Below are 26217 nucleotides of genomic sequence, written 5' to 3' on the forward strand. Positions count from 1 at the left end.
GCAACACACCTGAGGGAGGAATGGTCCAGAATGGGCGTGGGAGTGGGTTCTGGAACACACGGGATGGGGTCCAGCATCCATATGGGATGGCAGGGACCTGGTGGGGGCACAGGGATGCACACACATGTAGAGGCTCTGCTCTGTAGCAGGGAAGAGGGGTCCTGGGCTGGCCCTATGTGGATAGGGCAGAGAGCATCCACACCAGGATGTCACTCCAAAGGGCTGGGATGTCACTCCATGGACATAGGATGTCATCCCACAGGGAGAACAGCTTCCCACAGCCCATGGGTGAACGGAGGGACCCTGGCCAATACTGTGTTAACGGATAGGGCAGACATGAGCTCCCAAACAAAGCACGGTGCTGGAGCAGTGTTCAGCCACCCAGGAGGTGTGTTTTATTGCAAAGAAAACAAAACCACAACCCTGTCGCTCCCAGGGCAAGTGTTTGTGAGTGTTCCCCGGCAGCAATCCCGAGCAGTGGGCAGGGCCTGCAGATGTCTGGGTCCAGCAGGAATGAGGGTGGTGAGAAGGGCTGGGAGCCTGGTTGTCGGCTGGGATGAGCGCACAAGGCTCCCATGATGAGCACAGATGATGTGGATGTTGTCTCTGACTGTTTGAGCTGCCCCAGACCCTCTGTGAAGGAAATGTGCTCCTGCGTGGTTGCGGAGACTGGCTGGAGCGGGTGAGCTGCTGCTGCTGCTGGCAGTGGCTGCAGTGGGGTCCTGCTGTGATGCTCTACGGTCATACTGCAGTAATCCATATGATAACATACCCGTTTCACCCTGACTCCTTTGCCTGGAGGGATCCTTATGGTGTTCTGCAGGATGCAAAGCCCTAGCACATGATGGGCTCCACATTACTGGCGCTGTTCTAGATATGTGGTCAACAACATCCCATCTCCTTGCTCTGCATATGGGGATATCCTCACACAAACCACCACGCAGGAGCCTGGTGCAAGCCCCTCATCAATAAAGCAGGCAACAGTCCTGGGCGAGCCACAGGAATCAAATACCGAAAGAGAAAGAAAAAGTCCTTTTTGTCCATCTTTTCCGTCTCCATCTCCCAGCAGCCACCAGGTGTCAGTGCGATCTAACGTCTGGCCGATGGGACCACACGGTGATGTCCAAGAAGGAGCACGGCTCTTCAGGACTGGCTTTGCCGGGCACACCACTCCAAGTCCAGCTTTGACAGTTTTTGTTAAAAAGAAGTGTAACTACATGAAGGTGATAGAAAAGCTTCCCGTTACAAACGCTAAGACAAAGTTTCTCTTTAAATCCTCCCTGCGCAGAGCTGGAAACCCAAGCGCTGAACAACAGGAGGGAGCGGGCTCCACAGTGCTCTCCAGCCCGCAGGTCCAGGATAACCCGTCTCTGCAGGGCTGGGGGAGAGGGACAACAGTGCAATTGACTTAACAAGATCTGCCTAGTGCAAAAACATGGTACAGAGAAAGAAGGGAGGAAAAGTATCACCAGACTAAAGTGAAATGCTATTAACCAGGGATGTCCAGGGCTAAATGGAGATCATAGAGCCGGGTGCACCCTGTCAGAGACAGCAGAAAGTTGTTTGCAGCCTCGTGACAGCCACCCTTGGACACTCTCAAGACCACCTGGATGCTCTGGACACAGAAGAGAGCTCCACAGTCTCTGTAAAACTTGAGGCCATAAGAAGCTGGAAGAGCAAATGAGGAGAATCTGGTAGTTTAAGAATAAGCCCACAAAGCCCCCTTGGTTTCTTTGAAGTTTGAGCACTTTACACCAGATCAGGAGGTGCTGAGCCCAGCACTGCTTTATCAGCACCTTGTTGTCTCTCTGATTAGTAAAGTGGAGAGAAAACAGGGCAGCAAAGAAGCTCCTGGTGATGATGGGAACCAAGGAAGTGTTTTGTGGGTGAACTGATTCACATCTATCAGTGGCATTATTTTAACAGCCACTGGACATTAAAAACATCTTTAATGAGGATTATTTGACTTAGAAACACTGAGATGGTGACAGTGCCTAAGGGCCTCGTTATGCTAAGTGCTATACAAACTCAAATCTTAACTCCATGCTTTAATGAACTCCTTGTACCGTAACAACAACTCGCATTTAATCCTTTGAGACCCAAAGTGCCATCAAACACAGCCACTGAACCTGGGCAGCTCCACTGCACAGACCCATCCTGCTCAGCAGGAGCCATCAGGGTGGTCAGAGAAGGGCCATTGGGTGGATGTCCATGTCCATGGACTGTGCCCCTTTATCAACTGATGGGGGGGGAGGAGGGACTTCTCTGAGCATAGCTGCAACCAACAAGATCCAAAAGGAGCTGATGATCACCATCTCCTACGTAACACAGGGAAAAGGTGTGGAGGTGGGATAAAACCACTGGAAACTGGAATCTGGATAGGAAACTGGAATCTGGATAGGAAACCAAAGGCTATTGACACCTTTCATGAATCCCTAAGAGACCGATAGCAACGTGGTCCTCCATCAAGGTGATCTGTGATTCAGTCTGCATGCAAAGCGCTATGCAAAATGAACCAGCAGACTCTGTACCTTGACTTGAGGCACCCACACCAGGGGTGAACATGCTAAAAAGATCTGTACATACAGGGATAGATTTACAGGCTCGGCATCAGGCTGCACATCTGGGGTCTTTCTGTACAAAGGCTCCCTTAAAGACCAAAGGCAAAGCTGCACCTTGCAGTAAGCAAGCACACACATCACCTAACAGAGGAATACTGCTGCCTCTGACCAAAGCAAGTCCCTCAGTCCCTCAATGACAAGAGAAACAACGTTCTGGGATCTCAGGCTCCACAGTAGTTCTGAGTTTAGGCAGGGCTCAGAGAACAGTTATGCATTCACGTGCCTTTTATTACACACCTTCAGGGAGGAGCTGGAGCCTCAAAGTTGCCTGCGGCATTCCTGAGCAACCTTCACTGGGGACCTCTTAGATCTCATCTCATCCTAACTGGTTTTTACACTTGCTTAAATGCAGTGCTTTGAAAGATGCTACCCTGATTTACACAGGTGGGACAATAAACACCCCCCTAGGGCAGGATGCTGAGGAGGAAACAAAAGGACCAGAAAATTATCTGTGTCTGACTTGTTACTTCTCTCCCTGTCCAAAAAGCCCCAATAGTCTGCATTTACCTCAAAAAGACCCACTGAAACCAAACTACCCTGGAAAATAGGGGTGGACTCTAAAACTGAGACACACAGGGATACTTTGCTGCTCATTTCACAGGCTACTGCATGAAAGAGGCATTTAAATGACCTTTCCCAGCAACTCTCTGACCTAAAGCGGATCTCCAGCTAAGATGCTGCTCCATGGCACTGAATTCTCTGCAATCAAAGCAAGGGTAAAGTGCTCAAACTCTGCACACTCAGCCTGGAGCTGGGCAACTGGAACGGGGAATGGGGCTGTCTGTGGTGTGGGGCAGAAATGAGATAACAGAGGGATGTTTTCCCCAGTATCAAGAGCTCGCCTCACCAGCAGCTGAGTGCTAGGGCACTACAAAACCTCTTTTCACCTGTGGAAGGCAACCTCTGTCCAGGACCTCACCGAGTCTTGGCTCCCCTCCACCCGGAATGCAGAGGTTTTACTGCACCTGCAGGGACTGAGCATGATCTCAAGGTCAGGATCTGGCTGCCAGAACTCCAGCTGCACTCCCAAAGGGAATTTACTCTCAGAGCTGGACTCTTGCTGGCAGATTCCGCCTCTCCACCTTGCTTCTCAAGCCCAGCCACTCTCAGTCACTACCAGAGAGCTACAGTAAGTGCATTTAAAGGCGATGAAAGCATTGGTGCTACTGATAGGAACACACACACAGAGACCTACAAACCCACCCCTCCCGCTTCCCTCTGTTCAGGGATCCTCCTGGCTCCAAGCCTCAGATGCGGGCTCAGGACTTCCATTGGGAAAACTTCCCCAAAGACTTGACCTCTTCCAAGTCTTTAAGAAGTTCCTGAGAAGCCACCTGATCCCATGGTCCACCAGTCAAGATAGGAGAGAGACAAGTGTATGTGAGGGGGTGGTTCCCTCCCTTCCTGTTCTAGAGATGCGTGTCTTCCTCAAACACATCCACGTCCTCGCTCGCCTGCTTGTTGATGAGCACATCCCAGCTCTCCGGCCCATTGATGGTGTTCCCACCGTTCACGCTCGGCTTCTTCTCCTGCATTTCCGACTGGCTGTCACTGGCCACGTCCAAGGTGGGGTTGTCATGGCAGCCGTTCTCCACAAAGCGCAGCTCCTCGCCGTGTGACTGTGAGGAACACAAATGGAGACAAAGGGGGACAGGTCTTAATGCTGCTGAGGAGCACAATCACAACAGGCTCTGAGGGTCACCAGGGACCCTGCAGGGTGAGTGCAAAAAGGAACATTTACTCCTAGCACGGCCCTTGCAGTGGCAAAGAGCACAGCTTTGCATCTCTTACACTTGAATGGGCTTCCTTGCTGCTCCAGCAGTGTAGCCAGCTAAGTGGACAGGGGAAATCCACCTCCCTCAACTTCCCAATCCCCTCCATCCCAACAGCTAAGAGTTTAGCCACCTTCTCCACCCATCCAGTGCTCACCATGTTCTTCATCTTGGGCAGGCGTCGCTGCCAGCAGTTGTATATGAGCCCCAATACAATGATGATGGCACAGATGGAGCCGATGATCACCAGGACCACAAAAAGCTTCCCATAATCACTGCGTGTCTGGTTGGGGTGTGACTGGCAGCTCGTGGTGGTTGAGTAGTTCTGGATGCCAATCTGGAAGGAAGGAAGGAAGGAAGGGGTATAGTAAATCCCATGGAATCCTGTTCAGACTTTCCAGGGTCCAAGTACAGGACCACCACTGCGAGCAGAACTAAAAGCCAACACTGGGGAGTCAGGATGTACACTGGCTTCTGTAACTAGAAGGCACATAACTAAATAGAACACCATCTTCTGAAAGCTGACACATCAGCAAATGACAGTAGGCATAATCTTACCTTGACCACCTACACAAGGATCACACCTGTGTGCAAGACAAAGAGGCCTCCATAGGGGCACAGTGGCAAATCACACCTTGCACCAACACAAATCCTTCCTGGACACTTCCAGCTGCTGATACTTTGGTTACCCAGTTTCTACGGGGTTGGCTTTTTGCACCTTCTCTGGTGGAAGCCAAGCAATACACACCAAGCACTTCATTTGCTTTGCATAACTGCATCAGTTTGATAGGTCAGGTGAAAACCTGGGAGCAAACAGCCAGCAAGGGGCTAAAACCAGTAGAATTACTCCAACAGTGTAACAAATCCAAGCAGAATAACCCCTTGGTGCCTACATGTCCCTAAGACTTAAGAGTCAAAGGCAGAGATCATGGGGCTAATTTGACCTCATCTCCATCCTCTTCCAAGCCACCCAGGGTTAGAAGGGAATACATGAGGGCTAGAAGCAGCTGGCAGAGGAGCCTGGCATCCCTCACCTCTGCTGCTCTGCTGCCCTTGTGTAGACTGTTATCTAAAGGAGTGAAATGCAGACCCTGGCACTGCAGGAAGAAGGTGTATGAACATGTCTCATCTAGTTCAGGCACCTCTCCCACTTCTTCAGCAAAGCCTGAGAGCAGCCAGTGCATGTATATCAGCCATAGGGTGAGCAGGGCCCAATCTGGGGCTCTGCAGCACCCACATTGCCACTGGCAATAGCACAGAAGGGATGAGACCAAGTATCCCAACAAAACAAATGTGTGAAAAGCAGCTTCACAGCCAAGCCAGAAAAGCAAGGAGGGAATAACCCATAGTTACTCTTTTAATGGGAGCAGACATTTGATGGCCTGGCAGCTCCCAGAGAGGGGAGAAGGGAGTTTGCCAAGTGTCTGACTCATCTGTTTGCCTGCACTCGGTTAGGCTGAGATATGCTCCCAGCTTTCAAGTTGCTTATTTTAATTGTATAGCTAGTCTTAACAAATGGAGGCAGGCAGACAGGCTCTTACCTCCGCTAAGCTCCTCTTAACATCCCCCAGTGCCATGAGAACATCTTTTGTAGGGATGACACCTGTGAAGAAGGAAAGGAAGAGATCAGCGCTGCTCAGCTCCGGGTAGTTCAGATACACCCATCAGTCTGAAATCCCCAGCAGGATGGAGGTCTTGCAGGCTCCTTCTTGCAGCACTTACCCTGCTCCCCTGCCAGTGTCATCAGCAAGTGCTTGTCGTTCTCGTTGGGTTTGCTCAGAGAGATGAGCCAGCGGTCCTGCAGTCCATCCGCCTGTCTGGAGAAGGCATCCTCCACCAGCGCCAGCAGCTGGGGACCCTTCTCCAGCCGAAACTCCTCCTGCCGCAGGAAAGGCACCTTGGTGACCACACGGTGGGGATGGGGCAGAAGCAGCACCACAGGGCTGGCACAACTGCATGGCCAAAAGCAATGCTAAACCTGGTCCAGCGCTCCCTTGCTCATCCCAGGGTGGACCCACACACATCTCCTGATGCATCAGCCCTTCTCCTCAGCTCCTGTGGTCTTCATACACCCCACACAGTGCCAAGCCCAGGTCCCCTGGCTCACTGGGGTGCTGAGATGCTGCTATGGTAAGAAGGATGCAGGGGGTGCCGCTCAGCCCCACAAAATGCTCCAGCCACACCTCGGCTGCTCCTTTGCTGCTTTCCTGCTCCCGGGTTTCTATTCCTGTCTCCGGTTGCCATGGCAACATGAGGGCCACGCAGCTGATTAATAAAATGGAGAGCTCCCGTTGCCATGGCGATCCGAAGCGCTCAGGGCAGGCACAGGCCTGTGCCCAAAATGGCCTAATTGGAACAGACACCAATGACTGGGGCCTGAATCACAGTGCCCTCACCTCACCGGGCTGTGGTTTGGGCATGGAGCAAGAGGATGCAGCACCGGGCTGCCAGGTCCTGGCTCTGCTCTGGGCCATGCAGAGGAGGGGGAGCAGCTCAGCCCAAGAGCAGGAGGAGGACAGAAGTGAGATGTGATGGGCAAAGCTGAGGTTGCAGAGCACTGCTAAATTGTCCATGGTGGAGAAACGGGAGCTCAAAGGAGCCTGAATGCACATAAGGCAATGCGGAGGTCACCTCCCAGTGCGTAGCCAGGCACCACTGCTGGGTCATATCCTGCAGTCCTCACTTGGGCAAAATGCCCAGGGATATGGAGTGGGAGATGTGCCCAGAGACTGAAGTGACTCCCTTGCCCAGAGCCCATTAGGAAGATAAATGGGCTGCCAGTTTAACCCAGTGATACAGACATCATCCCTGCAGGAGGCAAGAACCTGGCACTATGAAGTGTGTTAAAGCCCAAGGTGCAACCCTCTGGAAGGGGCTAAGCATCCTCCTGGTCCCTCTGCTTTTCAGTGGGACTCAGTACTGCAACAGATCATCATCAAAACATAGGAAACATGCAACAGAGAAATGTTCCTCTGATGGCTCAGAGGAATAGTGACTCCCTATTCCTGTATGACCCATGGCATCAGAACAGGAAACGTGAGGAATCCCCTTTAACTCGAATTATAGCACCTGCAATGTAGGTTCTCCCTTTGCAACCCTGGAAATCCAACCACCACAGGGCTCAGGTACGGAAACCAGGAAACAGAAAGGACAAGCAGAGGAGTGGTGAGTTGCCCAAACTGAGCAAGTTACCATGGGTAGGAAACAAACTGCATCAACACCATCAGAAAGGAGAAGAGCTTGGTTCCAGTTTCATGAATGTGGTAATGGGATGCAGGGAACAAAGTGATGTTCATGTTAAATACATGTGTTAACACGTGTCCCTTTGAATAAAGGGGAGGACAGCACAAACCTTTGGCAGGGAAATCTGTTTTGAAACATGAAATCAAGTAAGAAAACCAGTCCAGCCCTGCCTATCCCTGGCAATGTCTTCTTTCAGCAAGGATTCAATAGTGAAGGCATCATTTGGCTGAGACGTCTGCACATCTGCTTGCCAGTTCTGCCACTCCACTGCTTTAACCAACACAAGGGCAAGGGACTATGGGAAGGAAGGTACCACACATGACAAAACTAACTTGCATTAATTAACCACAGAGGTGGGAGAAAGAGCAGTGGGGACTGGAGATGGAGGAAATGGGGCAGCAGGACTTCGGTTTTCAATCCGAGTTGCAATTGTGAACTGTAGCAGAGACACTTAGAACTCTTCAAACTGGTTTGCTTAAGTCAGGAAGAAAGAGACTGACTTTTCATCTCCCCTCGAAGCAGTCAGCATCCTGCAGGGTGTACAGGAACTGCCCTGCAGGAACCACAGCAAAGGAGCTGCAGAAAGCAGGAGCACAGACACACGAGGCCATAGTTCCCCAATGAAACATTCCAGTCTCAGGCTGTCAGGCTCATAATCATTGCCTAGAATTATGAAGGGCACCTTGACCCCAAGCCCCTCACAACAGGTTTTTGAGTGCCTGATAAAAGGCCCAGCAGAGGTGAACGAGCCCCTTTAAAAGGGACCCACAAGGGGCTCTGGGCTCATGAATTAACCGTGGCTTTATGGGGATGGATGGACAGGCAGTGGATCAGCAGAGCGTGGCTGGTGAACAGACCCAGATAAGACACAGATAACAGGGTGGGGAGAAGAGGCACTTAAGGGAGATTTAGTGAAAGCTACTTGACACCAAACCATTCACAGTGCAAATGGGGAGTCCCCATTCCTCTGAGCCATCGGAGGACATTAGTACATCTTGGAAGGAAGAGGAAGGGAGGAGGGAAGAAGAATCGCACTTCAGTCCCATCAGCAAGAGGTGCAATGTTAAAAGCCCTCGTGACGATCCAGGTACTGATGGCAGAGACTAGCAGCCACAAGGGAGTCAAAACTCCAGTATGAGACTGACATGTGCTAGACTGAGCAAAATCATCACTCTCCACCCACCCTTTTCCCTTCTGAAGAACAGGAATATTTCTGTCCTCCTCCCCTTCTCTCCACAGCCCCTACAGGGAAGCTGAGATTTAGTGATTTAAAATGTTTTGTAGTGAAAGCAGACAGCAAGAGCTGTGCCTGCCTCCACGTCCCTAAGCCCTAATCTCCCCTGTGCCATTGAATCTCTTTGGGCTGACTTACACAGTCGATGTTATCTGACATGTTCAGGATGATGTAGTTCTTCCCCGCAAGGTTGCTCCAGTCTTTACAGATCACCTGGAGAGACAAGACAAAGAGCTGGGTTTGGGCAGAGAATGCAGCTCTCCTGCTGAAACAAGGGACAGGGCCAAGGGGCTGTGATGTACCCCCTAGAACCACTTCTCAAAGGGTGTAACTGTCCTTTAACTCTGTACTGAGGAGGAATCACCATTTCAGTGCTGGCACACAGGGCAGGGACAAGGTTACTATGCCAGCTTGCCATAGCTCAGCTTTCCTTCCACCTCTAGACTGCAGGAGGACTCACTCAGCAGAAAGCTGTCCAGCCTGCAGCCTCATTCCATACGTGATCAGCACTGAACATAAAACCCTCTCTAGTCCTTAAACTGGGGGAGACAGGGCAGCACTCTTCAGGCAGGACAGGATGCACAAAGGGACTAAGTCACCTGCTCATGCTCCTGGGTACTGAGGGGCAGAAAGCAGTATTAAAAGCATTCCCTGGTACTTTCTCAGAGCCAGCTCCTGCTGTGTGTCCATCCTCAACCAGCTGCCAGGTTGCTGTATCCAGGCACTGCAGCTCACCTCACACCTCCTCTCCCCCAGGCTCTCCTAGCCCAGCATCCTCACAGATTGCTGTACCCTGCTCTGTAGCTGGTCCCTGCAGGCAGCACCAGCAAAAATAGCACTTGCTTCTCACTCCCTTTCCAGAAATCCTTAGGGCCATTTTTGTCCTGACACTTCCAATAATGCAGGCTGAGGAAACAAGGAGCTTTCGCTGCCGTGCATGCCCCAGAGGGCAGGTGTTTATTAGAAGCAGGATTCAGTTCAGCAGTTTGCTTGGGAGGAGCAGGAGGATGGATACCCCAAACTGTGGAAAATTCACCCCAAAACCCAGTTTTGGCAGGGTGAACAGAAGCAGCTACATCCACCAGCCAGACTTAGGGATATGGGTATGGTTTAAGGGGTTAAACACCCCCGAAAAAGGGATGCTCCCAACTATCCTCACTAAACCTCACACCCACTCCCTGCTCCCAGTGTTACCTGTGCTGAGTCCCAGGGCAGCTCTGTAGGCAGCATGGCCATGCGGGAGTCCCCAGCCTGTGGTGCCAAGCTCCTCTCTGCTGCTGAAGTTTCAGTGGCTGGCTCGGTGTCATTCCAAATGGGATCCAGCACAGCATCATCAACCCTGTCCCATGGAGATGCAGATGAAGTGTGGTGCTGCTCACTCCCAGGTAAAGTCTGGGTGCGCAGGGAGCTGCCTGCAGGAGAGGGTGTCCCCACAAGTGTTTCCACTGTCTGCTCCGCTTCAGTTAGCACCGTGGGCTTCAGCAGCTCCCACCCCACTGTGTGCTCTGAGACCTCCTCTCTGGATGAAAGCTCTTCCCCATCATCCTCCACTGTGGCCTCTGCAAGCTCTGCTCCTGTGGTAGTCACAGTCAGCTCCGAGTCTGCTCCTCCAACAGCCCACGTGTCCCCAGCTGTCACCTCAAAGGACTCTTCTGAATCACTGGGAGACCCTGCAGCAACAGTAGGTGAAAACACAGAGGACACGGGCAGAAGACCTGGTCCCATGCTACTGCCCAGGTCTAAGCCTGCGGAAACAGAATCCTCCTCTTGCTCTCCTGTGGCTGCCTCAGTCACAATTCCTGGCCTGGCAGAGACTGTGGAAAAGAGAAGGGAGAAGGAGTCCTCTTGGCCCACGGGTTCAGCAGATGTAACCTCTGGCCCGGAGGTCTGGAAGCTCTCCACTCCTCCTCTGGGGTGCTCTATGGGGAGCAGCCCCTCTTCCTCCTCCAGCGTGCTCGAGAAAGGCGTGCGCGAGTCAGGATCAACCAGCTCTGCCGATGGCTGCACAGTGGCTGGTGCCCAGTTGTCCTTCTCCCGTGTCCTGTTCCCTTTCTGCCCAGCCTTCCGAGAGGGAGTAGGGAAGTTGTAATCTAAAATGAGACCCAAAGGACTTCATGTCACATCCCAAGTAGCCATGAACCCAGAAAGGCAGAGAGCTGGCCCCATTGTATGTGTCCAGCCACAGATGGGGTTCAAAGGCAGTGACCCTCTACGAACAGGTAGCCTGACACAAAAAAGAACAATCCCTCCTGCACATCCCAGTGAACCCACTCTCCCTAGGGATAACCCACGTGTTCATTCTCCCAACTCCTTTCTGTCCTCAGGCGTTTTCAGAGACAATAATAAGTAACAGCTTTGACATGTGGCATGTTTAAGGTGAGGTTCTGAGTGTCAGGAATGAGGCTGGGACCCAGAGACTCATTGCAGATGGGATTTAGAAAGCTATGGGGTGGTAGCAGGAGTCAGCTACTAGCTAAAGGGGAAACACTAGGGAAGAGAAACAAAAGCACAACAAACCAAATCCTCCTCCCTGGCCCCAGAACCTGCATCACCCTGGGCATCTTTGAAATGCCACAAACTCCTCCCAGCCACACACGAGAGCATCTATGCCATGATGCTCAAAGGGGGACAGCTCAGAACTGCCCATGGAGCCATGGCACTGTCCCAGAATCTCCAGTCTAGCAGGGGCAGCCCAGATGAGCGCAGTGGGCAGCTTCAGTCACCCCATCCCCTTGGGAGGCTGGCTCACCCATCTGAAATTCCACACCTCCACCTCACCTCTCTGCCGTCACAGCCTTAGCTCACCCCTCAGTGCTTCCCACCAGCAGTGATATTGCTCATACTGCAGCATCCAAGTGGCTTCGCCTCCCCCAATCCCCATCCCCAGCTTTTCCCTTCCAACCTCTCTTACAAAGACCCTCAGGCTCTTCTCCAAAGGAAGCATCTTGCACAGCCCTCCACATCCTGCCCTTTGCATCTCCCGCAGGGCCCAGGGCTGGGTCACACAAATGCGTTCCCTTTGTCTGGGGAGATGATTTGCCCTAGGAGAGGTGAACACCAGCTTCAAACCCCTGCAGGAGCAGGCCATGTCCTGCTTACCCCAGAATCAATACAGAACATCCCTGACACCAGATGGGCTGAGTCCTGGCTCTGCACCAGAGCAGATTCCCAGCCAGCCGTTAATTCAGCCCATTTCTGCTGCTCCTCCATTCAGAAAAGCTGCTCTCAGCTGCTGCCCTCCAAGGTTCCCTCTGTTTGCACTATTGGCAACTGGGACAGCGCAGAAGAAGGGTGACCCTCCCCAGTTTTAGTCCACACAACCTGACCATAAGGTCTTGATTGGATTAAACTGGAAGATCATGTTATCCAGTGATTGAATTACTGATAACTACAAGGCACTGTAATAAAGACATGAACACTCCTGGGCTCCCCCCCCAGCTCAGTAGCATCATTCCTCCTGAAGCACATGCTAACCTGCAGAAGGGTGAGGTGCTCTGTAACACAGCCAGCTCTGAGGCAGACTCTGCTCACTGTTTTGCAGTACAGAGCAGGAAGGCTTACTGCAAAGAGATGTATCCCATTGGATTTACTCTGCAGGGGCATTTCCAAGAGGCAAAATGCAATTACTGGTGCTAGAATTGAGCCGGCCTGGGCTAATATCCTCATCTTCCAGAACTAGGAGAAGGGACTGTCAGTGACTCCAAGACAGGTCCACACACAAGGGAGATCACAGTTAAGAGAGACCCCATGGTAGCAAAGTGGTTAGGTCTTCTCACGCTTGGAATTGGCTTCAGGTAGAGACCAGGCACCCAAACAGAGCCAGGCAGGGCTGGCTGCAACAGAGTAAGACAGAGAAACCCTTTGCCACAGGTCAGCCTCTGCCAGCATCATCTTGGTCGAGGTGGCTCACCCCAGGATTGATCATTTGAGGTGTGAGTGTGTACTAAACCAAGGCACAAACAAGAGGCATCCAGGAGCTGAGCTGGGGCAGGCAGCTGCTCAGCACTAAGCTCCTTATGCAGACAGCCTTTACCAGGTGCTTCATTTCATTAGTGCTCTGGCTGAAGATGCTATTAAGAACACCAGATTTGCTGTCAGTCTGGATAAAGAGGCAGCAGATTTCAGTAAGGGTGAGAGATGCTGGGATGGCTCTGGCCAGAAGCAAGCAATTCCTCATAGAAAGAAGGGAATCTCACTGTATCAGAGTTAGGGATGGAAGAGATTTTATCCCTTTAGATGGTGAGAAAACTTTGAATGCATCCTTCTAACTTGTCTGACCTGCAACCCCTCAACTGTGCTCTGCTGGGAACCCCTTCTGCTAATTACTATGAATAATTAAAAGATTACAATTCCTCCTCCCAAATCACCACATGCCATCCCAGTGAATCACCAATCTGTGATACCAGATTTGATAGCTCCAGCACAGACAAGCCTTGGTCTTCAAGGGCAGAGCTTTGGAGCTAGAGGAGCAGACCCTGGCTGTAACAAACCGAGCTCTGTGCCAGCCCAGCACATGGCAAGATGTGATGCTGCACTCCAGTCCTTGGAGATTCAGTTTTGGGGCAAGAGAGGAGAGAGACTGAGTGCCTTCATTCATAAGCCTTACATCAGCTTTTGGGAGCCCTCCCTTCCCAGCAGTTAGTGATTAGGATGCCCTAATCTAGAGCCTTCACTGGAAAGGGAACACATGGGGCACTGTGTTCTGAGCCACAGCAGAGCACAAAGAAGGGCAAACCAAGGAGCTCCCCAGGATGGATATGCCACCATATAATTCTTTCACTAAAAATCAGGGCCCTGCAGCCCTCATGGCACCCACCTTCTAGCCCTAAATCTAGAAGAGATGTTGCATCTGTTGCTCAGGAAATCCAGTGTGACAGAAGGGAACACGGGGATTGGAAGCCTCCAGGCAAAACAAGATGGGGAAGGTGGGAAGAAGAGAAAGGAGGACAAGAAGGGAGATGCAAGGTCCTGCAGGTCCTCTCTGTCCTAAGGGTTAATTTGTGGCTCAGGCCAGTGTGATACCACAGCTGAATCAAAGCAGCCAAACCCAAACAACACCCTGGGAAGCTCCTGAAGGCAGTGGGATGCAGAAGCAGCAGCTTCACAGCTCCGCTGGCTTGCCTCTTGGCTGCAGTATGAATCACATGCTGCTTCTTTCCATAAGGATATGCATCCCCATTCCCACCAGAGCTAATCCATCTCTCCCAGATGCAGCCCCACTGGGTAGCAGCTGTGCACGGGTGAGCACACATGCATTTCTGTGCACTCCCAGACAGAGCGACATCAGTCTCAGGCTCCTTCCCAGGCTGGTGTCACTGGTGTCAATCCAGAATGACTGCTCCATAGCATAAACCAGCAGAAGCAGGTTATTCAGAGGGAGCAGAGCCCCAGGCTGAGCTGTGCTCTGCCACTGGGGTTTGTTGTCTCTAGCAGCTGGCCCCTGATGCCACATGAGCTCCTGAAGTGTTATTAAAGGATATTCGAGTGCAATTAAAGCCCCAGAGCAGCTGCAGACTGCTATTAGCTGTTACCTTCTGCAGCCCCAGGGTCACACAAAGGCAGAGGGGTCCCCTCATGGACTGCAGAAGGACGTTACAGTGGTAAAATAAAGGTGACTCATAGAAAGAGGGGAGACTGAGCTGAGCTCTTAGGCAGAAGCTCTTCCCTGTGAGGGTGCTGAGGCGCTGGCACAGGGTGCCCAGAGAAGCTGTGGCTGCCCCATCCCTGGCAGTGCTCAAGGCCAGGTTGGACACAGGGGCTTGGAGCAAGCTGCTCCAGTGGAAGGGGTCCCTGCCCGTGGCAGGGGTTGGAGCTGGAGGAGCTTTAAGGTCCCTTCCAACACAAACCATTCCATGACTCTATGAAATCTCAGGAGATCTGGCCTAACACCACCAATTCCAGGCACCAAACACAGAAAGGAGCCAGCACAGGTCTCCTTTCACAGCAGGGAATTTTCTCTCTCCAGTACTATCACAATCCTGCTTTGTGCCTTAATTGATACAGGGGCTCAAATCTGTGCCTGGGACAGAGCTACCAACTCTGCCAGACTACAGTGTTATCCAGAGAAATTCCATGACAGGAAAACTTACACCATGAGCTTTTCTTTCTTAAACAGCAGCTGCTTGAAACTGTTTAATGGATTTATACATTGAAAATAACCCAACAGATGTCATCACCCAGCTCCACCAGGCATCGCATGGAATCTGCCACACACGCAGCACGTTGCGTGCACCTCTCGTGCAGGAGAAGGCTGTCCAATTGAAGGATGCTATTGCAATATCCTTCGTTGTAAAATGACACACAGCAGGTTTCTAATTAAATTTTAAGGAGAAATGTGCTCCCAGCTCTTAAATAATTCAAACTGTTCTATTAAGCATGGCTCTGAAACATCACCGAGACACGAGCTCCGGCCACAGCAATGGCCAGGGGTAAAGGCAGTGCTGGGAAGCCCAGCAGTGGTGAGCTGGGCACTGCATAGGGTATGTGTAGAGGACAGCTGAAAGAGCACATCTGCTCATGGAGGAAAGCACTGCAGGCGAGGACGGAAGCAGAGGGGAGCGTGTTGTGCATGCAGATGGGAAGAGGCACGTGCAAGAGGCGAGGCTGCTTCGGGCTCCTCTCAATGCACAAGCACACGCTGGCCTCCAAGTCACGTCCAGGCCTGAGCACACGCAGGTGCCCACTGGCACACAAATAACAGTGCTGCTGAGCACGCTGCCTGTGCCCCAGAGGGGCTAAACCACAGCACAGCCCAAGGATGCGCTAGTAGGAGCATTGCAGCATCCAACCCAGCAGCAGCACAGCTCCCCATGGCCAGGACCATAAGTGCCCCATGAGCCACAGGGCAGTAAGAGCACAGCCAGATGAGTTCAGCACCAGCGTTGGTGAGCAAAGGGCTTTGAATGGCCCCTGCCCTGCACAGCGTGTCCTGTGTCTCAGCTGGCAGCCAGAGGCACAGCCCTCAGTGAGGTCTTCCTTAAGGTCACAGAAACATGAGCAAAGATCAAACAAGGCTCATGCTTTCTGACTGCAGACCTCAGTCGGACCTGCTGCAGGGAGGCAGCGATGCCAGGTAAGGGAGGAGGGATAAGGCTGGAGCCTGGCCCCTGCCCCACATGACACTTAAGAGCGGGAGCACTGTGAAATAATCTCCTAAGCTACTGGAAACCCTGCAATGCTCCTCCTCCTTGCTCCCATCCCTCCCCCTGAGAGCAGTGAGGGGTGTGGGGGCCTCAAGGGTCTCAAAAAACAGCCCACATTGGCAAGCAAGCGCAGATGCTAACACAGCTCATTTTGGCCATGAGTCCCCTCAGGAAGAAAGCAGGACAGGGGTGGCAACAGGATAAGGGACAAACCTGCTGTCTTCTCTAAGGTCAAATCCCCACTGAAGTCATGGAGTGAGGAAAGCTGAGTTTAACCAAGGGAAGACAGCTCTGACTCAAACCCCAAGATGGCCTTGATCTTGAGACCTTTAGGCTGCGCTTAACTGACAGCAACAGAAAGAAGGGAGTGAGAAGAGAACGTAAAAGGGGGAAGGAGAGAAAGAAGGGCATGAGGCAATGGGAAGCTAGGTGGAGGCAATACTTCTCCCAGCCCATAGGAGCTCAGGAATAAAGGCTCAACTGTAACTTGGTTTCTAAAGCCTGTGCTTGCTCAGGGTTCACTGGGGACACATCAGGCACTGAGGTGAGAAAATAGAGCTGACGTTTAATCTCAGGCCCTCTTAGCGAGAGTTGTGTCAAAGCAGGAGCACGGATCCCTGCACCCTTCCACCTCCTCGAACCCCACAGCACAGGGAGGAGGAATGGGTTCAAAACAACCTACCTGTTGTGGGTCCTAAATCCAGGCTGGAGTCATTGAGCTCCCCACCATCTTCCCAGAAGTACTGTGGGGGCTGTAGGATCTTGGACTCCTCATTCTCCTCACTGGCAAAGCCCGATCCCGGGGCAGCGTGCAGAGAGACAGGGGTAAGATCAGGCTCCTGGCTGGCTCGTTCATGGGAATTCATGGCTTCCATGTGGGGCAGCACAGCAAACTCCAGCAGGGATGTCGACGTGAGGCCATCGGCGGTTGTCTCCTCCGAGGAGGCAAGGCAGAGGTGCAAGGTCCCTGTACAATGAGTAAACCCATATCAGAAACAGGAGTGATACCCACTGTGCTTGTCTTCTGTTCCTGCCAAGCCAAGCTGCTGTGCCCAGCCTGCAGGCACCCTGCCCTGCAGATGGGCTGTGCTCTGAGCTGATGGGGAAAACTGGGGTATTTTGGGAAACATCCACAACCATGAAGAGTGTTCACATCCAGCAGGAGCTGGTGCCAGAAGCCATCCAGCCCAGGGCACCTCTCTTTAATGGTACAAAGAAGGTTCACCCTCCCTAACGCTTTCTGCCTCTTTGGAAGCACCACGGGGTTGTTCAACACCATCCTGGAGAGGAGGTGGAATGTCTGCTCCTTAAACCAGGAAATCCTGGCACTGTGAAGTCAGTGACAGTTTCCTACTTGACTGCCACCCAGGCATGACTTCACCCTGGTGCTCCTGACCCGCAGCTATGTTATATGCAGGGGGACTGATGTAAAACAGAATTACTCACATCACCAATATTAATCATGTTTCATACCAGCAGGCTGGAAATCTATTAAAGTCATTGAGTTCAACTGCATTTTGCATTCACAGGTTTTGCTATCATAAGGAAGGGCTGTCACAGGTAAGGAGTCAGATGCCGCCAGCAGCAGCCAGCGACCGAACACCGAGCAGGGAGGCAAGCTGCATTTCACATTCCTCCTGCACCAATTACAGCCTTGTTATCTCCATTTGATCTATTAGAAGGTTTGACTGACACCTCCCGAGTCCTAGATGAGACTTTAACTGTGATTTGTGTCAAGGTACATTCACATGCATATTGAACTTCAATCAAAAAGCAAGAGAACGGCACCTGGAACTTGGCTTTCTTCAATTCATAAATACCATGACAAATACAGAGACAGAAGGGAAAAAATGAGATTACCAAAACATGCTTTCCATTTAAAACAGTTCTGTTAAGCAAGCAAAGTATCTCATTTGGGTGAACTGCACCAATTGCTTCCCAGCCCTCTGTTCTTGAGCACATTAAAGCTTGAAGATCTCATCCTCTCTCAGCTGATTTTTATTCATAGATCAGAAGGAAAGGACAAGTTTTCCTGCTTCCTCAGCTCATCCTGTGCTTCCCAGCTCTTAATGAACTAGTCACTGAACTGAACTAATTGAATAAGCTGAAATGAAGGCTAATTTGGTATTTTTCTTTGAGAACTGATTTGCTAGACAAGAGAAAAGCAGCAGATCTATTCCAGCTGTTCTTCAGTACAGGGTACAGTGCCTCATATTCAACTACAGGAGAGGCAGGAACAGGCACCAGTGAGCAGGAAAACTGAGACAACAAACAGTAAGGCATTGGCTGTATGAAAACATGAGAGGCTTGAGCTAAAGGGAGGCCATTAGTGGAATTCCTCAAGGTCTCTCCTTGGAGCTGCTGGTCTTTAATATTTCCCTAAGTGTCCTTGGAACAACAACTAAGAACATCACAATGAAATCAGCCAAGGACACAAAGCAAGGAGACTCCTCCCGGCACAGGAGGACCACAGGACCAGCTAATGATGATCCCGAGGACAGTAATAACACAAATAGTCTGAAAAGAAATAGATAGAAGTCGCCACCTCGAGAAGCAGCACCAAACATCCCCAAAACATCCATTAGAAATGCCTCAAGAGGAGAAATTCCCGCGTGAGGAACATCACTGCGGCATCACTGGAATGCAGGTGTGGAACTGCTTGCACAGTCCCTAGGTATTAGAAATAGATTTGCCAAAGCACTGCTGAGACATCACCTGGACGCTGCATGCAGATCTGGAGCCACGTGGCCTCAAGTGATTTAAGCAGAGCTGAACTGCCTCCAGGCAAGGGCGCAGGCCAGGCAACCTCCTGGGGCTCCTCCCCATCACTGCATCCCACAGCTCCACATCCCAGAAGGATCAATCCAGATCAGGGCAAGTGCCAAGATGAGCTATGGGGCAGCAGCAGAGGGGCTGACCCTGGTGCGTTCATCAACAACACTGGCTTGTAGCCCAAAAAGCTTGGGAGTTGCTATTTACTTGATTCCCAAACCTGTCCTGGGAATGCTGGCACCTGGAAATGCATTTCTCGAGCTTTCTGCCTGCTCTGACCCTCTCCACCTTTCTCCACTGTTCTCTCAACAGAGCACAATCCAATATTGGTTACTCTTCCCCATACACTCCTGGGCCAGGCTTCAGCACGTCTCCAGCTCATTTATTGTGTTCTATTGATCCAAGGCCAGCGCAGCCACAGACAGGGAATAGCAACAGAGGCAGAGTATCGAAGGGGAAGGATGGTTCTGCAGCATCATGGAGCCAACCAAAGCACCCCAGGGATGGAACAGCACACAGAGAAGACCAGAGCTCAAAACACGAGGTCAAAATGAGTTCCTTGTGCACAAGCACAGCATGGACAGGGCAGTCCCCACACCGACCCAGTGGCGCTCACCCAGCTCCAACGTGATGGTGCCTACGCTGCCACAGCAGACCTCTTGTGGCGTGTGAACCTGGGCACCCAGAGCTCATCCCCTCCATGCGGGAAGCTCGGATCCTGGGAGTCTGTTTACCCCCCTTTAACTCTCAAGTGTTTACCCAGTTAAACCCCCTAAGCTGCATTATCTTGTTTACTGGGATGCTCTCCTCAGCCCAAGATAAAGCTACACCACCTCATCCCTAAGAATGAGTCATTAATAGACACAGACTCAGCAAGCTAGGTTTCTCCTAGGGTGGATCTGGAGTAGGAAAATGCCTTGGGACCTGACCCACAGGCACAGGATGCTGAGAATGGCCTGGAGAAACCCTCTGTGCCAGCAGCACCAGCCTGAATGCCATAGGGCTAACAGCACTAGTGTACAAATCAGAACCTCTCTGGACAGCATCCTGAAACCACTTTTTGCACCAGCAGCAAGAATTTAAAGGCTTGAGGTGCCAAACAGCAAAGCCAAGGTTTGCCACCGTCCCCCTCTCTTCCAAGCATCTCATAAAGGAGCTCAACACAGCTGTCAACGGGCAAAGAAAGAATGCAAGCAGGAGCTGAGCTGAGCGGGAGGCAGGGAGCACAGCTGAGAGGGGAAATGTAATGCCCAAGACATGGGTGGCTGGCTCTTTTCCTCCTAGGGTGAGGACCGGGGATTAGTCCCTGTCTACCAGCCATCAGTCTCCCAGTTTCGTATTCCAAAAGGCAGATCAAGCCATAGGAATAAAGCAGCACCAGAATAAAGCCCTGCAAGTGTAGATGGGAGGGAGCAGGGAACGGAGCCAGGGCTTGCCAGCTGCTTCAATGGGGCGTTTGTCTCTCATTTCTATTTTTGCGGCACCTCTGCGTAACCTGGAGGAGATGAGGCTCCGCATGCTAAAGAGGGAGCCAGCCTTGGGGCTGAGCACGGGAGGAAAAGCCTCCCCGGAGCACACACAGCAGGGGGAGAAAGGAGGGAAAGTGGGAGAGGCAGGTGGAGGGAACAAAGGCAGAGAGAGAGCATCCAAACCAGCTCTGGTGCTGGCTGCGAGCCCTCCAGCTGCGCGCACCCACAAAGACGACACGTGGAGCCAACGCTGACCTTGCAGAAGATGCTTCCCTGATGTAAGGAGCAGAACAAGGTGGTTTCCACAGGGAATAACAGCGCAGTGTTACCTTTCCAAGGCCACTGGACAAGAGCCAGCCAGGAGCGTGCAGATGAACCGGGTTTGCTAGTGCTGCCCCCATGGGCCCCTCAGGAAACAGCTCCAAGGTGAAGTGGAGATGCTCACCCTGTCCAGCTCAGCGCAGTTCAGTGCAGTGGTCCCAGGCGAGGCAGATGGAGGAGTCTTGCTCAGCAGCATGAAAAGGATGCAATAGAATCTGAGGGAAGCACATCTGCCAGTGCTGCGAACAAGAGCAGCTCCACACTTCTAAACAACACCAAAAGAACCCCAAGTATGCTCTCTATTAACCAAGAACCACATTATCTCTTTGCCACAAGGCAAGTCACCTCCCCATGGGCTGGGACAGCTGGTGGAAAGCTCCCAACTGGCCCAGGACTGAATAGGACTAGAAATGAAAGAGGAAATAATTCGCTTCTGTATCCAGCTGAAATGAGAGCAGGGATCTGGGGAGATGAGATGGGATCTGGCTGCCACTGTGTCAAACTGCCTTGAAAATTCGCTTGCTTTTTAATTACCAACAAGCAAACCTCAGTTTTCTCTCCAAGGCAAGTCACAAACATCCCTCAAGGTGTCACCACACTGGCTTGACCTACCAGGGGCTGCTGTGCCCTTTGGTGTGCCCAGCTGAAGGATGGTTTTCCCTCTCCTTCCTGGGTGCTGTGGCTACACCACGGTGCCTGTGAAGGGAAGAGCACTCACCTGGAGCACTCACCCATCTCTCACTAGCAGAGCCTGTAGGACAGCACTCGGGTGCAGTCACACTCTGGGTACCAGCAAGGGGGGACAGAGCAGCTCAGTGCTGCCAACTCAGCAGCCACAACCACGTCCATCTGGCCCCGCTACCGCTGACCTCCCTTTCCAGCCCACCCCAAACCCAGAGTTACCCAACAATGTTATTCCCTGGGACAGCTGGGTCAGGAATGGGTCATTTACTGATAATCAGTTAGGACAGAAAGACAATGACCAGATGAGGGAAGCATCTGCCAGGGATATTCCATCCCTGGAGGAACCAGGGAGCAGGGCCCAGGGGCAGAGAGGAGAGAGGCCCCAGGGCAGAACAGTTCATGGAATACAGCAATCCCAGAACATAACAAACCAGAGCAATTTAAATAACAAAAAGCGTCCCTACTGCAGAGAGCTGAAGGGCTTCCAAGCTGGCTTCCCCATGCTCACCTGGAATCTCTGCAGCCCAGACCTCAATAGCTTGCACAGGGAAGCATGTGGGATGTCCATGCATCAGACCAAGCCCATTCGGTGCCAATTCAGAGTTGCACACCATACCTGTGCTGGGATGCTCCACCTAGGAACCACATCCAGCTCCCACACAGCCCTTGCTGAGTTTCCCTCTAAGCAATGGGGAAAGCACTTGTGTCTGTGGGGAGCACATACACTTAGCAACCTGCACCAACAACAGGGACAAGGCACAACTGGATAAGCCTTTGCAATGGGACAACTCTTTAGAGCGAGACCCTAGAGCACACAGTAGCTGTGCCAGCATCTTTAAGCTCTTGCAGATCTTTACAGCTGGAACAGAGATCTCAAACACCAGGCTACAGGGTCTGCATGCACTGAATGGGCACTACCTTGCACAGCACCACCATCATTTGCTCCCTTGGCATTTCAGCAGAGGACATCTATAGCCTGCAGACCCAGGTACATCCATGGGAAATGGCATGGCACTGAAAGAGCAGATAGATGCAGACGTGCCCTTTATCAGCACACGTGCACCAGGAGTCTGACCTCCAGAGGTGCCCAGGGCTGGGAAGAGTCAGGTTCTCCTGTGGCTAGGATCAGTATCATCAGGACTGCTCTGAGCTCACCCATCTCCACACAAGCAGGTCACAGCACCTCAGCCAAGCTGTCCTTGCCCCTCTGGGAGTCACAGCCCTGCCTGGTTTCAGGCTCCAGACCCTTTGCCTTCGCTGCTTCCCCACATCATCTCATAGCCTTCACACCTCCCTCCTGTGCTGCTGCAGCGCCTGCTCCGCTCCTCTCACTATCAGTGGCAGTTCCAGCTCAGGCGGGGGAAGATGCAGCAGCCTCTGGGGAGACAGCTGCACAGACAGCACAATGAATCTGCCTTCCTCAGTCACCATCCAGAAGCCTCCAAACAGCCCCCAGGGTTAACAGATCACAGGATGAAAGCCACTGATCCAGGAGAGAAACCACAGCCCACAGGTTCCTTTGCCCTCTTGCAAGCCCAAAGCATTCCACAACATCCCTGTGCCAAGCCTGTGCTTCCTCTTCTCACTCTGCCCCAACATGGACCACACACCCCACAGCGCCCAGTCTGACTTCCAGCACACCAGATAAAGGTTGGTGGCTGCTTCATCTTCCAAACCTCCCTGCCCAGGCAGAGCAAGTACCACTGCAGATGCAGGAGGGATTTCCATCAAGACACAGTCACCCATCAAAACAGAACAGAAGCCTTTTACATCCCAAAAGGCCATTAAAACTCACTGAGCACAAAATGGTTACACTCTGCTCCAGCCCCTGCAGCAGTGGTGATGACCACCCTGTCACACACTGGCATACCATGCTGCAGCCTCACCCCCAGTCTCCAAACTGTCTCAATGCACCCTAGGCAAAAAGCTCATGCAAAGGTCTGGTAGTCCCCGGGCACACACATGGGTCCTGTCGACCTTCACAACACACCAGGCAGGATAGGGAGAGCTGAGGGTGGCTGCAGGGTCATACAGAGGGAGGGATGCAGAGCTGGTTCCCAACAGTAGAACGTTATCCCCAAAACAAGACTGTACATCCAAAGCTTGGTAACCAGGGGTGGAAGCGAGCCCTGGCAGAGCACATCTTCCCTGCCAGCATCCCTGGCCCCATGAAGAACCCAGCACATGTGCTTGCTCTGCCTCTGCGCGGGCTGTGCTCGTGGGGATGACGAACAGCCTCTCCGTGCTGCTGGGATTACGTGTCTCAGCAGCCAGCACGGATGGGAAGCGGGTTCACCCACTGCAAGCAACGATGCCCCTTCCCCGCAGCCCCCATCCCTGCAGCAGGGCTGATGCTCCGCTGCTGCTCATCCAGGTATCTACAAAATGCCGGAGCTGCTTCCCACGCTGAGGCAGGGGAAGAAACTTTTGTGTGCTCTGATGTGCAGCTCATCGCCGGCAGCTTCCCCTTGAGGGCTTAATGTAGTTATTTCTACCCCTGATGCCTATAATTAAATGAACATTTCCTTATGGCACTGAAGAGGCCGAGGAAAAACTGACTACAGGGAATTTTCATGCATCCTGATTTATACTCCCTCATCACAGACTCATTCACACAATGCTAACAAGGACCTAAGCAAGCAGAAAAGGAAAAAAAGCCTTCAATAGCCCACATGCAGACAAGCACCTGGGGAGACAGCAAGAGGGAAGAGACCAAATCCCTCCCTTCTCCCTCTCCTTTCAACCACATCATTTTCCTATGTGCAAAAGCAAAGAGGCTCAGATACCCCAGAGCCTGGAGAGATGCTCTGCCAGCAGACCTGTGCTACCCAGCAGCCTGATGGGCCCTGATCCTGCTTCAGGCCATCCCACTCCCGATCCTGGGAAGCACCCAGGAATCGCACTCAGTCCCTCCAGCTCTCTCTCATAGGTTTTAACTATTCCCATCCTTCAGGACTGGAGCGCACTGAATTATCCCAGGCTGGACAAGATCCTAAACTGCTGAGCAGAGCTACTAACATAACAGGGCTTGATGCATACATTCCCAGCAGGCTGCATCTCCCCTTCTGACCTCCCGCACAGGCAGGGATCCAGGTGTCCAGGGATGTGCGGCCAACTGAGTCCAGCCTCCAGAGCTGCCACAAGCCCCAGCATCACCCATGCATTAGGAACTGAGCTGTCCCTCACCTCCACCCCTGCAGCTCTCTGTGCTAGGAGAGCAGACAGAGCCACAGGGGAAGCCAAGGACCCAAATCCTCCACATCATCACCAGCTGGGCAGCAGCACTAGAAAGTTTCCAGTAGCCTTATCAGAACAGGAAAAACACCCTCCCATCAGCACAGCATCATCGGCTGTGGTCCTTTTAAAGCCACCACGAGGTCCATCTCCCTCCTCCACAGAGCAAATGCAGCTTCCAAGTGATGGGGATAGAGCCAGCCCTTTCGGGTGGGGATACAGGAGCTCCCCATGCACCTTGCCCTCCCCTGAGGAGAAGCTCTGGCTGAAGGTGGGGACACGGGTCTCCCGCTGAGATGTGGCTAAAGGACCTTTGCCAGCCATGCCCAAGGTTTCCCCTAATGTGGAAAACCTGCCTGGAGGAAGCCACAAAACTGGCTCCCTGTTCCCCTTTGGCAAAGCTTCTTGCTTCTGTGCCATGGAGCATTGGCACAAACCCCAACAGGTTTTCTGATCCATTTTGCTCTTTAAGCTCACTATTGTTCGCAATCCTAAAAGGCTTTATCCCTCCTCTTTAGGGAGCCCCAGTCGACAGCTCGAGGCACCGTGCACACAGCTCACGGACAGAGCAGCTCCGAGGATGACACATTCCCCTGTGAAGGTTTTGGGGCGATGGGGGCAGTAAGAGATGTGCCGGGGGATGGATGTCACCGTATCACAGCTTGGTCGTGCTAGAAGCCAGCGGCTGGTTGGGAAAGCAGCCTTTCCCTCACTGCCAGGATGACTCAAGACAAAGACTCCCCCACTCTTTAAATGTCCCCGTTCTCAACTCCTGTTCCACGCTAAGCACAATCCTGGACAAAAGGGATAGGGAGGAAAAAAGCAGCCTCAGCCTCACGGGTCTTTGGGGGGATCCCTTTGTTGGCCAATTTCCCCAGCCTATTTATAAATAGAACCAGAGCCTTCACAACCATTCCAAACACAATTATCCCCGCACTCCTTTGCTTTCCCCTGGCACCCCACCTCGCCTCCCAATTACACGAGGAGGCTCTTGGGGAAACGCGGAGCAATTTGCGGTTCTCCCCTTCCTTTGTGCCAGTTTCGCGGTAGTTCGCAAAATCACCACGACGCCAGACGGAGGCATCAGTGCAAGGGAAGGCGGGTTCGGGGCAGCCCTGGCCAGGGTGATGCCCGTCCTCACCCCGCAGGGACCAGCGCTCTGTGCCCCATCCCCGAAGCAGGAGCCCCGCGGGGTGAAGCCCACCCGCACCCGTCCATACCGGGAGCCCGGGGTTCTGCTGTCACCGCCCGGGGGTCCCGGCGCTGGCACCGGCCATTCCGAAGGGTCCCATGTCCCGTTAGCGTCAGCGCCTGGTACCCACGGAGAGCTCCGGGGTGGGAGATGGGGACCCCGCACAGGTCCCGGGGTCACCGGCGGGGTGGGGGGGATGCGATGGGGACCCGCCTCCCGCGGGGGTCCCGGGGAGCGGACACACGGCGGGCCGCGGCTCCCCGGGGATGGGGTCGAGAGGGGGAGACCTGACCCCCGCGGGTATCCCGGTGCCCAGGGAAGGGACCGACACCCGCTGCGCCCCAACCCGCAGGGATGGCGGCGACCCCAACCCCAGCAGCCCTCACTCACCGGCGGCCAGAAGCAGCAGCAGCAGCAACGCCGGGGCCCGGTGCGACGGCTGCATGGCGGCGGCCGCTGCCCTGCCGCGCCGCCTCTTCACGGGGAGCGGGGCCGCCCCGCCGCCCGCCGGGCTCTGCCCCTCGCCGCCGCGC

The 26217-nt window shown here is 52.9% G+C and overlaps 1 protein-coding gene across 1 annotated transcript; it reads right to left on the minus strand.

Annotated features, from left to right (window-relative positions):
• Nucleotides 1–1930: 1930 nt before the first annotated feature.
• PODXL2 (podocalyxin like 2) lies at nt 1931–26217 on the minus strand. The gene is made up of 8 exons (XM_061357145.1): nt 26075–26217; nt 16695–16979; nt 10065–10960; nt 9009–9083; nt 6116–6272; nt 5935–5996; nt 4551–4730; nt 1931–4240 (listed from the first exon to the last, which is right to left on the minus strand). The coding sequence occupies exons 1-8, from the start codon at nt 26127–26129 to the stop codon at nt 4031–4033; spliced, it is 1920 nt and encodes a 639-aa protein (XP_061213129.1). The 5' UTR covers nt 26130–26217; the 3' UTR covers nt 1931–4030.

Source organism: Neopsephotus bourkii, unplaced genomic scaffold (assembly GCF_033783945.1).
Source record: "Neopsephotus bourkii isolate Nb327-2 ecotype Australia unplaced genomic scaffold, CSIRO-AGI_Nbou_v1 NB_887, whole genome shotgun sequence".
Taxonomy (NCBI): Eukaryota; Metazoa; Chordata; class Aves; order Psittaciformes; family Psittacidae; genus Neopsephotus; species Neopsephotus bourkii.